At 39.9% G+C, this 16059-nt stretch overlaps 1 protein-coding gene across 1 annotated transcript in view; it reads right to left on the bottom strand.

Annotated features, from left to right (window-relative positions):
• Positions 1 to 1011: 1011 nt before the first annotated feature.
• The window catches only part of prdm15 (PR domain containing 15), a 34225-nt gene continuing 19177 nt past the window's right edge, over positions 1012 to 16059 (bottom strand). The window contains exons 15-24 of the mRNA XM_041802269.1: positions 14542 to 14682; positions 14179 to 14342; positions 12204 to 12283; positions 11215 to 11334; positions 10967 to 11098; positions 10740 to 10823; positions 8104 to 8279; positions 7914 to 7994; positions 5566 to 5787; positions 1012 to 2008 (exon numbers count right to left, since the gene is read on the bottom strand). Of these exons, the coding sequence (XP_041658203.1) occupies positions 1472 to 2008; positions 5566 to 5787; positions 7914 to 7994; positions 8104 to 8279; positions 10740 to 10823; positions 10967 to 11098; positions 11215 to 11334; positions 12204 to 12283; positions 14179 to 14342; positions 14542 to 14682 (1737 nt within the window). The 3' untranslated portion in view covers positions 1012 to 1471. The remainder of the gene's footprint in view (positions 2009 to 5565; positions 5788 to 7913; positions 7995 to 8103; positions 8280 to 10739; positions 10824 to 10966; positions 11099 to 11214; positions 11335 to 12203; positions 12284 to 14178; positions 14343 to 14541; positions 14683 to 16059) is intronic.

The following is a 16059-nucleotide window of genomic DNA, read 5'->3' as shown; positions in this document are numbered from 1 at the left end:
TGCACCCTCTGTGATTTGAAAATAACAGCAGACCATATTGCAATTTAATGTAATTTGCAATTAAAAGCCCAGCCCTAAGAAGAACCATATCAAAGTTTATAATTCTGGTATCGTGAGGACTATGTGACTTCTTCTAAAAAAACAAACAAACAAACAAAAAAAAATAACTTTACTGTGTATTACCAGTCGGTTAGGAACTACTGAATATATTTGGGTCCATATTAAGGTCATGGCTGGGTTACTGTGCCTGATTTACAGCTGTGCTTGAACTCCCCAGGGCACCAATCATGGAAATTATGAGGTCCTAATTCAACGGTTTTTCTTTTTAACACTTTAAAGTGCTGCAGATTTTTTTTAAGATAAAAATAAACATTGTGCTACTTTAACAAGATATGTAAATCCTCCAGTCTTACTGTTTATAACACTTTCTAGGCTTCTTTGTAATGCTACAACAGGAAAAAATACTTATCATTTTGCATTTGTCTCCATGACTTTAATCTGCTTCAGTTTATTCAGGTCTTACTGTAGCTATTGTTTGGTATTTTTGTCCATTGGTCTCTTTAGTGTGGGGCTTAAAGAAGCAAACTAAGGATTTAGGATTAAATGTACCCAAAACTAGATGAGGATTATAAGAATAAAGCTGTGAAGTTTGGTGTAAATGTTTACAGTGCTAGCAGCTTTTAGAGTTGCTCTGTAAGTGAACCCTGCTTGAAGGCACTCAAAAACAAAATATAAAACTCTATAGCAGTGGAAATAGTAAACATTGCATATAAATATTTAAAGTTTTGGAGAGAAAAAAGACTGAGATCAGAGAATTATAATGATATCTAACTGAAGCAGATTTCATGTAATGAAAAAGTCATGTTGTTCTATCTTGAAGATAAAGCTGTCTTAGGGTGGGAAATAATGATTTAAATGCCACATACCTGAAACATTTTAACCCTTTGGAGAACACTCAGCTCTGTTTGACCACACTAGACAGAGATAAATGAAAACACGAGGCGATTTAAAAAGGTACTTGTTTAAAAATAACAGTAAAAAAGTTTCCAGTATTTCCAGACAGTTGAACAACAATAATTACAGCATTTAAAAATAACATTTCATAGGCGAGACACTTTAAAGGAATAGTCCAATGTTTCTTCACTTGATTTTTCAGGTTTTCATATTTCATGTTTGAAGCAGCAGATTTATGTTGAAAACATGCAGGTTGAAAAGGCTGATAAGGCATTTTAATGTTCGTCATGTAGCTTTGGTTTCAAATGGAAATCTTCCAGAGGAGAAGGTTTAGGCAGATTTTTTAATTTCATGACAGCCACTTTTGTTTTTTTTCCGTATAAAAAGGAAAAGTCAGTTTCATTCTCTTCATGGACTTAAGAGGCATCTGTGTGATGGTGGAGTTTTACAGTAAAAAATCTACTCTACTATGTTACAGTGTCTTTGTTTGAGGTGACCTGCACCTCTGCTCTCTGCGTCAGTAGCTGAACATCTGCTGGGCTGACCCACTCTGCTGCTGCGCGGCGGGTGGTTGGCTCTGGACAGACCGGCCTGGCTCTGGCCCCTGACTCTGGCCCTCCTGACCCTCCACATGAGCAGCCTCCAGGACAGGGGTCACTTGGCTCCCCTCAGCAGTGGGAACGGGCCTCCAGGCCAGCGTGGGCGCCTCCAGCTGATGGCTCATAGGGTTCACCAGCGTGGTGACGTTGATGAAGTGGGCGACAGACTGCTGCGTGGCCGCTCCGCCCGGTCCCACTGTCTCTGGGATGAGCTCGGCGGGTCGGTTGTGGAGCATGGCCGAGCCGCTGACTGTGTCGAAGGTGACGGTGAGGATGGAGTTGTCCAGAGTGAGGGGGCGGTCGCTGGCGGTCAGGTGACCTACAGCGACAGGCTGCAAGCTGGTGAACTGTGCCGGGGCATGGCTTGTGATGGGAGTGACGGTGATGTTGGTGAGACTCACAGAGCTGTTAGGGGAGGAGGATGATGGAGCGCTGGGGTCGGCCAGGACCACCACCTGAAAATAAAAACAATACTATTGAGTTTTAAAACAGAAAAATGACTAATCTTGAAAATTCTGATGTTTTTTCCCTTTGAAGTTTTTTTGTTGTCCTTTTGCTTTAATTTGGACGGGACAGCTGATTAAAGAGAGGAAATGTGGGGGAAGAGTAAGGCTGGGCAGTCACTGTATGAGGTCTTGTCAAAATTAGATTGGCACATAATGACAAAAATCATAACATTTGTTTAAAGAAGGGTCTTGTGAGGGTGTCTGGGCCTTTTCTGTAATGTAGGATTGGGTGGTATTTATTTTTTAATACCACCATATCCTGCCCAAATTTTACCAGGGTGTATGGTATTACCAGCAGGTGTTAAAAAAAACACAATTTACAGGCACCTGTCGGCATGTGTGCACAAGCACAGTTAGCAAAGCATGTGTCTCCACCAGCATTTCATTAAATGCTTATAAAAATGCTTTGAGTCTAAAAATAACATTTAAGAGGTGAGGTTTACAGGATCGGTGGAAGTGATTTATAGTTGAAGAGTTGTTTTGATAGCCAAGTAAAATGAGCTTCATCAGCAGGGCTGGACTGGGGAGAAAATTCCACCCTGGGATATTTTGCTTGGACCAGCCCCTCACAGCGGGTCAAAATAACACATAATGTTACACACATTCCTTTGTCCCCCCTGATTACATAGAGCTACTAAAAAGTCACCAAACTATTACATAGTTTAGTTTAGAGGTCAGTGCCAGAGGCGACTTTTGTTGCGCCTTTCCATGCACATCAGGAGCAACGTGATTTTGCAAATAAATGATGCACATTCTAATAAACTTCCATGCTTTGAAAGTCATCCAATCACCCTGTACTTCATTCTTATGCTTATAATCTACCTGACACACACCTGCCTCTCCTTCACATGTAGCCGAAGCAGAGTTTCTACCGTATGGACTGTAGGGTCTTTACAAGTTTCCACATCTTGACCAGCCGATTTTTTTTTAAATTTTAACATTTATTTACATATCCAATCAATTATTTTTGAGCTTAAGTTTCGTTTCCACCAGACACTTTAGTTTCACTTTGTAAGCTGGGACAGAGTGGGGAGGGGAGGGGGCTAAACGGATCTTTAGGAGACATGATTGGGCCAGCAAACTGTCATTATAAAGAAAACAACCATGGGCTGCTGCCTCTGCTCTATAGGCCAGCGCTTGGCAAATAAATTAAAATAATAGCTCATACTGGCCCCATTTGCATCGGCCAACTGGGAAAATGCCAGATTGCCAGTCCACCCCTACTTATCAGGACAGAGGAGCAACAGAAGTTCCTCTTCTTTTTCTCACTGTCTAGTACAGACATGAACTCTTTTCCTCTCTCTTCCCTCCCCTCCTCCCTGATTTAGTATGAGAAATGATAATCAGCTATTATCATATAGGATCTGGGGATGTGAGGTAATGTTCCATGTGCTTTGAACACATGAAGAAAGGCCGTTACTGTTATCTATTCTGTTGTGCTTCAGTGGCGAGCTACATCCAGCCGCTGTTTTACGTCACAGGAAGCTTATAAAAACATTACAGACTACTTAAGTGCCTAAAATAACCACCAATAAACTTAATCTACATTTCACATAAAAAGGCATACAGATAAGTTTAAACACAGCACACAGGGTTACTGATAACCTTAATCATTTCTCATCACTGTGTTTTTAAACTCGCATTGTCTTTAGAGTAGGCATTACAGCCACTGTTGCAGGTTCATCAGTGGCTGGCTTCAACCATATCATGGTGCCATGGCGCATAAGTATAAATGCACTGGTATATATGAGCCAAGGCTGGAAATAAACTTATTCACCTCCTTGTCTCTTTGGCCGGTGGATTCAAAAATCTACCAGACACATTTTTACCAGCCACTTTATTTTAACAAGCAGCATAATGAAATGAGGTGTAGTGTAAAAATCAATAATGATAGTATTCACTGGCATGTGCCCTATTTTGTTCATTTCATTTTAAGTCTCCATTGCAGCCAGGTCATAGAAATTCAGATTTAACTGCAAATGAGGCTAAAAAGAGAGGCAAGATAACCTGTTTGTTATGAGCTCATATTAGGAGAGTAATCACGATCATTAAGGTTATGCTGGAAAGTGTGAATGTGTTCTCTCTCATTTTAAACCACGGTTTCCATTAAATCTCCCTCACTTGATTGTGCAAATGTTTGCTGCATGGCATATGGGGGCACAGGAAATTCATGCCACATTTCAGTGCATTGTGAGGGTCGGAATTGCAATTATTTATTTTTTTGCACACAATTTCTGCAATGTCACTCAAGAATTTAGGCCTTGCTTATCTATGTTGGACTTAAGAGAAGCTGTAACGGGTAGAACATTTGCAGCGCTACTCAAAGGAAACAGAGTGAAACCATCCCAGCACAGAGACGACTGTAAACTTTTGAAAGCAGCTCTTACACGGGGAAGAGGAAGCAGGGTTCTTTGGTCAATTAGTGATTAAACCAGGACTTAATTTATGCTGTTTACAAAAATCAGTCTGTTGTGTTAATTTACCTGCTCTGGTGGCTGGTAGGTTGAGCAAATTTACCAGACACTGCTCAAAAATACCCCACATTGGGCTGGTGGAGAGTGCTAATTTCCCACCCTGATGTGAGGGCGTTTATCATTTGCCAAATTAGCCAAATATCATTAACAGGAGTTCTATCATCAATTTCAAAGCATTTTCAAACACAGACAGTGGTGCTGTTGCTGGCAATAATCATATACTCTCAATGCATTTATTATAGAAGTGCACTCACTACATAGCACCATCTTCCAAACAGTAATTAAAGCAACAGCTCAACTATTTTTTAATATCCCAGAATACATTTTTATGTTCTACCGCTCATTCCCTCTGTAAGGATCTTATCATTCAAAATTATTAAAGTTGAGTTTTTTTGCGACAACAATGTGACGCCTTTTCATGTAGTTCTTTGGGAGGATGAGCTTCCCCTAGATACAAGCAGGGGGCTTTGGGGGAAAAGGTTTGGAACAGTGATATAAGAAAAAGGTTTGTTATTTTGCTCATCAAGACAAAATGTTTCTGTTTTTGTTTCAATCATTCTTTTTTTGCAATAACCTATTTTTATGAACATCTTCTGTTTTGAATAAAATAGCATGCCATCATTTACTGTTAAATCTGTATCATCACTGTACTTGTAGGTATCTATATTACACCTGCTGTTAAACTATGACACTTTATCTGCACTGATAGATTTTATTTTGAAACCATTTCACTTTTACTGGATTGTTTCTGTTTTAAGATGACATTTCATATCATTTGATAACTTAGGATAACTGGATAATTAGTTCTTTACTATAATGTACAACTAAAGAAAAACAATATTAGTCCTCTCAGACACAGAAGCACAGAGTGTTTTTAAATTCTCAGCAGGTTGTGGTAAGCTGCTGTCTCAGGGCATGGGGCAACTCAGCCAGCCAAGCGTCTGCTCATATTTTCTGCCCTTTAAGAAAAACAAGATCATACATAGCATCAACATTATTTGATGATATCTGAGGGAAAATCTTGCTGTGTACCTGTTGGATACTCTGCACAGCAGAGCTGGTTTCTGTCTCGTCTCCGACAATAACAGCGTTGAATTCAGTCATGGATTCTTGCCTCGGCTCGGTGAAATCCACATACTCGTCAGACTCAGAAAGCTCCGGCTCCACCTGAACTCGCTGCTTTTTCTTCGGGTGTCGCGTGGGTCTGCTGGGCCTCTCCTGAGCCAGGCTGTCTTTTTCGAGAGTCAGAGAGGGCTGAGGAGGAAGAGGAAGGCTTTTTCAGAATATAAAGGCAGTAGTGGAACATATTTGAAATCTTCATTTAATTTGCATTTCTGCACAGATTTTATCGAGGATGCATGTCGCACCATATGCAAAAAGAGTCTCACAGTGAGGGTCCAGCTGATCCAGACTTGTTGTGTGAATGGACAGGAAGTATTAACATTTGGATTTTATCTGTTTACTCTGTTCACTGTTAACCTAACCGGCTTTTGAGAATGAAGGAAAAGGATGTGCTGGTAATGCTAGGTGTACATGTCCTTTGAGCATCAGTTTCTTTGTCTAAATCAAGACATAAAAAACAATTAAAGATCAGGATGATAGAAAGCAATTTCAACAAACAAATCCAACAAACCCAGAGTATTTCAGATTATCTGACTTCTTTAAGCCAAAGAAAGGCATTTAACGGTCGCATGATGCTGGTTATCAACTCAAGGCTTCAAGGCAAGCTTGCCTTTCGAACAAGTTCATATAAAATGGCATATCTCATATAACATAAAGCAACCACATACATACGAGCGCTGTCAGAAGAAAGGCATGCTTTATTAACTTGAGCAAACTTTGAAAGCAAAGAAATATGAAGAGTATTTACTCTCAAGCTACACCCTATTTATCCAGCGCATTAACAGGGATTTATACCTGTTTTGGGCATAATGCTCTGTGTGGTTCAATATTAGATAGCACAGAAGGCATAAGGAGGTGATCTGGGATGCTATCATACAGACACAACAAGAACTGACACGCATCAAAAACGTGATCTGTATTCAACTACAAAACAAAAAGTATGTCTCTATGTTAAAGATGCACTGATCGTAAAAGTCTGGGCCGATGTTTCAATCATTTGAACCGATATTCTTTTTATTGCTTCTTTTGTTGTAAGACTCCCACAGTGCCAACATTTTCTCTCATGCTTGACCAACTGGCCAAATCTTCAGTGCAATGATAAATCTCTTCTCTGAACCAGCCTTACATGTGCTAAATGCCAGCATTAAATTTAAACAACACAACATATAAACATCTGCTACTGACATCACTTCATGCCCACATTGCTTACTGTTGGCTAATGATTGACACAAAAGCCAATATCAGTGTTAAACTGATACATCTGTGCATCCCTACATTGTTTATATCTGTCCAGTCTCACTTGAAGTAATGGGAATTACAGCTCTTTTTAGAGATCAGTACTTTTTGTGTCAGCTCAGTAGAAATAGAGCGTGTTTGGGCACTCAAATGGCTCTTCCTTTGGTACTATTTAGCCTTTTAAAAATATTTTTAAAACAACAAAAACTGAAATAAACAGGAAAGTCTAAAACAGGAGCTGGCTCGCCCACAAAGAGAACCAGCTTTTTGAACCAACTCATCCATGAACAGCACATTGAAACTTCCTTGTTACTTGTCTTGAACTTGTCATTTCAATCAAACCTACAAGATTTATAGGCTTAAAATTATATCACTGTGTTTATAACTACATGAGAAGAAAAAGCTGTTATATACACATACAAGCAGGTAAATACTGCACTGACATCTCTACAAAAAAAAACAAAAAAACATAATAATAAAGGGACATGGTGGGACTGCAGTCTATTTTTTGTTTGATTGAGGAAGGATGTAAGGAAGTTTGAAATGGCTGCTTCTATATTACAGGTCCTATAGTCCCTGCCTAAGGGGAGTCGTTCATAAACCCTGAAATAAAAAGTGTGAGGAGTTATTGAGGATCTTTTGGGCTTGTCGTACCACAGTTTTTTATAGATGGGTTTCAGAGGCGGGTGCTGTTTCCTCCCGATTACTTTCATAGATGCTTTAACCAGGTAATCTATTTTGGACCTGAGCTGCACAGAGAGGTTGTCAAACCATACTGCCAAGCCATATATATATTTATATTTATTTAATAAATGTAAATATATTGTAATAAACCTTGAACAAGTAAAAGATTGTGTGCATCTGTTTTAAGATGATACAAGTTGTAAGCACAAGCTGAGATAATGTTTTCTTTGTTTAAGTCAGCATGGCTCATAACCCCGGAAGGAAGAGAACCATCTTCACATTCCTAACAATATTTTACATTAATAAATCCCAACATCTAACATTATAAAAAGCCGTACCTGCACAATGCTAATGGAAGAATCATTGATTGTCGAAGGTTCCTGAAGATCATCAAATTCATCGATCCTGACGGACACCACCTGTGAACACGTAGGTCAACACTTACTTTTCAACACACTGACTGTTTATATTCCGTAGAAAGTTGTTCAAACATAAGGACTTTCTCCAAACATGTCCATCCAGACTGACCTCGGGGTGTTTGCGTCTCAGGTGTCGGTTCATGGAGGCTCTCGTTGACACTTTGGTCCCACAGAGGTGACAGGACTGAGCCTCCACCTTCTCATGGGTCAGGTGGACATGCTTCTGCAGCATGTACTCCGTCAGGTACTTCTTATCACATGTGGCACACGTCCAAGTCTTGCCCACTGCAGTCAGAGAGAGAGACACCAGGTCAGGTTATCATGATAAGAGTTTACTACATTTATAGTCATCTTTGCCATAAGACAGTCTTTTACTTTCACTCATAAAACTGTAGAGCAGGGGTGTCAAACTCAATCACAGAGGGTAAATTAAGGTCTGACCTGAGGACCTAACAGGGTCAACATTAAACCAAACTGTCAACCGCATTTTTGCCGGTAAAACATTATGAGGAAAAAATAAGCACTTATGATAAATTACTGAGATTTAAAAAGTTAAAATGATAAGTTAAAAGGCTCAAAATCTGAGATAAAAAGTCAAGATTATTAGTGCAAGAGGTCAAAACACAAAATTAGATGTTAAGATATTGTTTTAAAAGGCAAATATACAAAAAAGAAAGTCACAATCATGTTTTAAGGCCAAAATATGACTTGAAATTTAAAATTGTGAACCTAAAAGGTCAAAATATGAGATAAAAAGTCAATTGTAATTAGAGAAAGCCAAAATCTTGGACAAAAGTCAAAATAATAAAGTGACAAAGTCAAAATCTGAGTTAAAAAAGCAAAATAAAACATTTAAAAAGCCTAAATATTAGCTAAAAGTAAAAAAAATAAATGTAAAAGGTCAAAACATAAGATAAAAGTCCAAATAATAGACAGAAGTCATAATTGTGCTATGCAAAATTTAAAATATGGAATGAAAACACAAATGAATTTTCCACATTTCTTTATATCTAATTATTTTTACTCTCTCTGTTTTCTTTGAACATTTTTATGACTTAAGGATATCTGATATCATCAAGGTTACGTTTACATTTTCAAACTGTAGAAAATCTGCAGGCCTCATATTTTAGGGCCAGTTATAATAAGAATATAATAATATATAATCATAAAGGATTGATGGATTGATTGATTGATTGATTGATTGATTGATTGATTGAATATGATTTCATCTTGCGGGCCTGGTATAACTGAACTACGGGCCGGATTTGACCCCGGGCCTTGAGTTTGACACCCTTGCTGTAGAGGCTCCTCCAGCAGGCACTGGGACGGTTTGCAGCTGAGTGCGAAGCGGTCAAGATAAGGGATCAGTACCTCTAGGTCAGAGGACAAGGTTCTCTGTTGGAAAGCAGAGGATTGCTCCCTCCGGGTAGGGAGTGAGTCTCTGCCCCAGGTAAAGGAGTTCAAGTATCTTGGGGTCTTGTCCATAAGTGAGAGTAAAAGGGAGTGCAAGATTGACAGGCCGATTGGTGCAGTGTCAGCAGTACTGCGGGTGCTGTGCTGGGCCATGGTGGTGAAGAGAGAGCTGAGCCAACATGCAAAGCTCTCCATTTACCAGTCAATCTACCTCCCAACCCTCACCTGTGGACATTTACTCTGGGTAATGACTGAAAGGATAACATCAGGGATACAAGCGGCTGAAATGAGTTTTCTCCAGAGGGTGTCCTGGCTCAGCATTAGAGATAGGGTGAAGAGTTCAGACATCTGGGGGGAACTAAGAGTAGAGTCGCTGTGATTAGTTGAGGTGGTTTGAGCATCTGATCAGGATGCCCCCGGGGGCTGCCTGTGGAAGTATTCTCGACATGTCTGGCTGGGAGGAGACCTTGGGAAAGACCCAGGATGCGCTGGAGCGATTATATATCCTGTCTGGTCTGGGGATGCTTTGGGATCTCCCAGAAGGAGTTGGAAAGTGTCGCTGGGAATGAGGATGTCTGGGCTGACTTGCTCAGCCTGCTACCACTGTGACTTGGTCCCAGGTAAGCAGAACAAGATAGATGGAATACAGTTTATTAAGAAATACAAAAGATTCTTCTACAGGGGATTGCTTTTGATTAGTATGCTTGTACCTTTTTCTTGCAAAGAGTTTGGTGAGAAAATGATTTAATTTCACACCTAGAAAGATGTGCATTTCTGTCTGCCAACCTTTAACCCACAAAGTTTAAGTGTCTGACTGTTTATATGAGACAGTTTAAATTCTAAGAGGCTCTCTCTTAATCTAGCTACAGAAATCACACTGTAGAATTAATATCTATAGCGATGAACAGGTCCTTTCTCCTGGTTCTCAACAAAAGCTCTTTTTTTCACTTCAGGGGCTTATATTAACGCCCCCAGACGGGCCAACAGAGACACTGCAAAGTAAAAACGCTCGCGTATGTTGCTGTGATTACAGACATCAAACTTGGAGAGGACACACATTTTATCTGTTTGCATGAATGGATGGCGTTCGGTTACCCAGCTGCTAGTAATGGTAGAGCAAAACATGCTGATGCCAGGACTCAGACTGAGCTGTTGTCTGTCACACATACCACTTTGCTACCCCAGCGGTGGCAGCAGTTTTACCTCGCACTACAACACAACATATGCATTTAAACCTGTGATGATGGTGTTGCAAAAATTCATTCTGTGGCAGAAATTTTACAGGTGACGGTATCAATATCAATTGAACACCTGTCACTACTTGAGACTTGCCTGTGTGGATGAGTTTGTGCGTTTCAAGCGTCGTCCTCTCACTGAACGTCTTTCCACACAGCTCACACATGAAGTCCTTTATACCTGCAGGCAGAAGGTCAGGAGAACAAACACAACATGAAAAACAGACATGAAACACATTTACTTTCTCTTTGCTTGAAGGAAACAATGTGAGGAGTTTATTATAACATTTCCATTTACTGCTTAAGTGTCACATTGTTTCTCACCTGTGTGTCTCTTGTAGTGTTTGAGCATGTTGACTTTCTGGGCAAACTTGCGGTTACACTCCTTACACTCATACTCTTTGATACCTTTGTGAAGCTTCATGTGATGCCTCAGAGCGTGCTTGGTCTTCATGCCTGCACATGACAACATTTATTAGATATAAAGACGATGCAAACATCAGATTTTGTCTGCTTGAGGTGAAGGGACATAGAGAGTCGTAAGGTGAATGGTGCAGCAGTGAGATCCTGACCTTTTCCACACTCTGCACACAGGAAGTCTCTGATGTCATCGTGGACCCTGAGGTGCTCCTTCAGCATGTCCTTCCTGGCGAATGATTTGTTGCATTTATCACAGCTGTGGCTCTTCACCCCTGAGTGAACCCACAAAGACAGAGAAAGTCACTAAAACACAGTATGCATGAAAAAGGAAGCGCTCAGCTTGTTTCTTTGCATCAAACTTGCACACTATAGTATGATGCTGTGCTCAATATGAGACAATATCAAAATAACTATTCTTTGCATCTTGCCCCCTCTCATAATGAAGACATACATTGTCTTCATATTTTAAAAGAATATGCAAAAAGAAAAGCAGGACAGAGGTTGGCGAATGGCCAAAATATATAGAGAACAAACCTTTTAATTCTACTTATACAAGGGATAAGTAGAATTCTAAGGACCTAACAGCTAATGTAGCACCTCCTTTCACAATATAAACAAAGTATATAAAAACAGACCTGAAAATATAGCCCAAAGTTAATGTAATATCTCCATGGGAAAAATTATATTTTGTGCTTATATCCACACCCCAAATCATTATGGGAACTCTGGTTACAAATTTAGACTTTAGAAAAGACTAAAATAAGTAATAACGCAATACTTTTTTGAAGTTTTATGGTTTGTGCTATCAACACTCTATCCCCTTTATTCCAAAATAAACTTTAAAAATGACCCATAACACCCTCTTCTGTAACTCTGGAGTCATACATAGACACTTGCTTTGCATGGAAAACTCAAATGCCAAACAAATGTATTACAGTTAAATTGTATTAAGAACTAGGTTGCAGGGAATTGATCTTGGGGAATTTTCAGCAGCTACTTTATGAGGTTCTAATGAGAAAGAAAATGTCACCTCCTGGTTTCCTTGTACAAAGATCAACATCTGGACACTTAAAAATGAACTCATTCAAGATTGTAAATGAGAGGAAAACATTTCATAAAGATACCCCCAGCTGATGCTCACCTGTGTGGATGATCTTGTGCCGTTCCAGGTTGCCGATGCTGTTGAAGATTCGCCCACAGATTTCACATGGATGGATGTACCTGCAGGAAAAAACAAAATAAGACATGCACATAGGTAAGTGGACACTGGATTCCAAAGGAAAAGCAGACTAAAAAACAAAGAGGTCTGCACACCAGGAGGACCCCTTATCAAGCATTTACTGTATTTACAAGTAACATTTCCAGCTAACCTGCTCTTCCTCAGAATAGTATAGTAGTCTGAAACAGCAAACATTTCAATGAAAATGTAGAGTATCATCCACATTTGGGGGATAAAAACAGTTCATTGCTTTTACATGATCCCCCTAAAACTTAAACTTGCAGAGCAGATGGATACACCTGTTTCCTTGTTTCTCACTGGCGAATCCATCTTGCAAAGCTCCTGTCTGAACAGTTTGGGCTCAGTTAGAAAGTGACAGGACCAATCAGTGACGAGGGACAGCACTTTCGTGCGTGGCGAAGCTGTGACATAAGCAAGCAGCAACAAGAGGCCAGTGCAATTATGGCGGAAGACATTAGCGTGGATGCTGCTAAAGCACCTGTTTCACCAGAGCCTGACAGCATTTCTTTGTTAAAAGAATAAAAAAGAACAGCAGTGAGTTGTTTCCTTTTCAAAAATGACAAAAGTCGTGTACTGACATGTCTACAGTCGCCATGGTTCGCGTTATGCTGCTCTCTATGGAGTTTACTCCTCTGGTCGAGAAGCCCTTAATAGCGGCTACGTAATGTGTTTCGTTGCTCTGATTGGCCCGGAAGGACGAGACATACAAAATGTTCATCCAATCACCCTTTGAGTTTTTTTCAAAGGCTCTGCCCTTTCCCAAACGCTGTATATGAGAGATGTACCAGATGGATGTGTGAAACAAATCCATCTGGTGTGTCAGGTTACCTCAAACTATTATCTTTAATCCATGTCAAATCAGTATAAATAAAACCCTGGCAGACATCCAACTCCATCATGTTCCTGATCTAATTTTACTGGGCAAAGTGACCTAAAGCCTTGTTTAAATTTTGCATAGATGATCTGTTTTGGCCATTCAGTTACAAAGTGACTACACTTTGATGTAGATCCATACTAGCATCAGCAGTAGGCCTTTGCTGATGACTAGTCACAAACACCAGCCCAAAAATCATTTTCTTGTCTCTTTTACTGTGGCTTAGTATCCCTACATGTTGTGCACAATGTATAAGAATGAATGGGGGGCATTAGCCGCCAGCTAAGTTGTCAGTAGTGCTTCATTTTTCTTTTTCATTATGTCATAACATATTTTAAAGGACAAGGAGATAGATTATTTAGCAAAAAAATCTTAGTCTGGACTGGTTAGATTGAAATGATGACTTAATTCAAGACAATAAGTAACGAGGGAGTCATGATGTGTTCCTTTGTGAGCAACATCAGCCAGCTCCTGTTTGAAAAACAGTTTCCTTTTTGTTTTTTTAATATATACAAAAGACAAAATGGTACCATGTGAAAAGCAGTTTGGGAACTAAAAGATTGGCTCTTACTACTTAGCTAAGCAACATTTTTTAGATCTCTTGAAATATGCAATTCTGGTCACTTCCAGCAAGGCTTGGATGGACATAAATCCAGCCCTGCTTTGTATTTTCTGGCAGAATACAGCAGATCACATCAGCTGACAAGGTGGCCTTTAATACATGCCAATGCTGCATCTATACAACCAAGCCAATCTTAATGAAGGCATCCCAGACCAGCCCCAAATGCAGCCCCAGCTATAGGGCATCAAATCGTTTTAGGCATGCATTGAGGTGTGTCCAAATAAAACACCAAGTATCACTCCTTGGTATCCAAATGCCCAAAACAGAAATAGTTCCCTGTTAATCTATTGTCTCAATAGTGTCCCATGACAACCACTTCACCAAACCACAGGAAATAAAGTATTAGAACATGTTTCTGTGCTGCCCCCATGTGGTCTTACTTCTGCACTGCGGGGTCTGGCAGCTGCTCTCTGTGGATGACCAGGTGAGCGTTGTAGGTGGCCTTCAGAGCAAAGCGTCTGTTACAGATGCCACAGCCGTAGCCTCTCTCCTTGTGCTGCTCCATGATGTGCTTCAGATACTCTTTGCCCTTTGCAAATGACAGCTGAAGATACAACAAGGAGGAGTCAGCTTGGGTTCATGGAAGCCTTGTGCAAACATGCTCACTGCATATGATAGCTATGTAAAAATAAATAATCTGTGGTGTAATATGCAAATTATCCAGGACAGACTTTTAAATATGTTTGGATATTGTCAGAAATGAATAAGCATAAAGTTTATACTGCTTTAAGAACAAATCTTACCTGACATTTCTTGCAGTTGTATTTATGGTGTTCAGGGTCGTCTTCCTCTTCATCCTCATCGGTTTCATCACTGTCTCCTGCTGATATGCCGATCTTTTTAATGAAGCCCTCTCTCTCCTGCTCATTCATCAAAGCGATGTCCTGAAATTAAGTGAGATACACAATCTGTATTAAAAGCAGAAAAACATGAAAAATAACAGGCACTAGAGCTGGAAAACAAGATACAGAACAAGGTATAATTGTTCATAAAAATACAGTGTATGTAGAAAATGAAAGAAGATTCTCAGTAAAAGACTGTTTACAGTAAGAAATACTAACACTAGGCTCATTATCCACTAGGTAATCTATCTGAATCATATCTTATCATATTATCTATTCATTTAAGAAGCATACTTTTTTAGACAGGTAGTTTATTTTGAGTATATATATAAACATGTTAGACTGACTGAAATTGTACCAAATAAAAGTCAATTAGGTCAGAGATTTAATTTTCATGCATGTCTACACCTCAATCAAACCCAACTGGACTAGCTGTTCTCCAAATGCTCCATGGTTTCCGCGGGGAAGTCACACAGCAGAAATGCTAAGCATAGCAGGAGTGTTGTCGCCATCTGCCTTTGGATATTACCATACACTGGAGATAATGCATGCAATGCAAGTGTGCCAAAAGTAAGAACTGTATGGAGCTGTTAAGTGCACTTAAGGTTTCCATTCATCCATTTTCTATACTGCTTATCCCATTGGGGGTCGTGTGTGTGGAGCCTATCCCAGCTGTCATTGGGCAAGAGATGGGGTACACCCTGGACTGGTTGCCAGTCAATCACAAGGCTGACAAAGAGAGACAGACAACCAGGCATGCTCACATTCACACCTACGGCCAATTTTAGAGTCACCAATTAACCTAATGAGCATGTTTTTGGCGGTGGGAGGAAGCAGAAGTACCCGGAGAGAACCCACGCATGCACTCTGGCTGTGTAATTACACCAGCTAGACTCACCAACACAGTCTGTGCAACAGGCTGTTAATAAAAGTGCATGTGAGATGGCAATACAGGACATAAATATATAAATCCTGTATTGCCATCCATTAAAAAATGATCAGGATATGATTTTTTTGGTCCACATTGTCCAGCCCCGCAGGTGTGATTTTAATAGCAATTTTCTACCACCATAAACGGGCAAAGAAAAAAGAAATGCAGAAAGGAGATAGAGGATATATACTACAGAGAAAAGAAAGGAAGCTAAGGTTTTTCATCAGTTTGGAATGGAAAGTGAAAATTAGGGGTGTCACGATTAATCGAATTAACAGCAGTTAATCATGTTCCACGATAAGTGCACTAACTTTTAAAAATCGAGATTAATCGCACGCTTAATTTTTCTCTTGAGCAAACTTTGACTAAGGCACATCAGCGTCTTCCTGCAGTCATAGTGATGTAAAATAAGTCCACCACCTCCCCTGAATGCCTCATCTTGTTTTAAAAAACTTAAAGACAGCTCAGTGGACAAGTCAGAAGTCATC

The sequence above is a fragment of the Cheilinus undulatus genome, linkage group 12, assembly GCF_018320785.1.
Source record: "Cheilinus undulatus linkage group 12, ASM1832078v1, whole genome shotgun sequence".
Lineage (NCBI taxonomy): Eukaryota > Metazoa > Chordata > Actinopteri > Labriformes > Labridae > Cheilinus > Cheilinus undulatus.
This window is presented reverse-complemented; position numbering and strand designations above follow the sequence as displayed.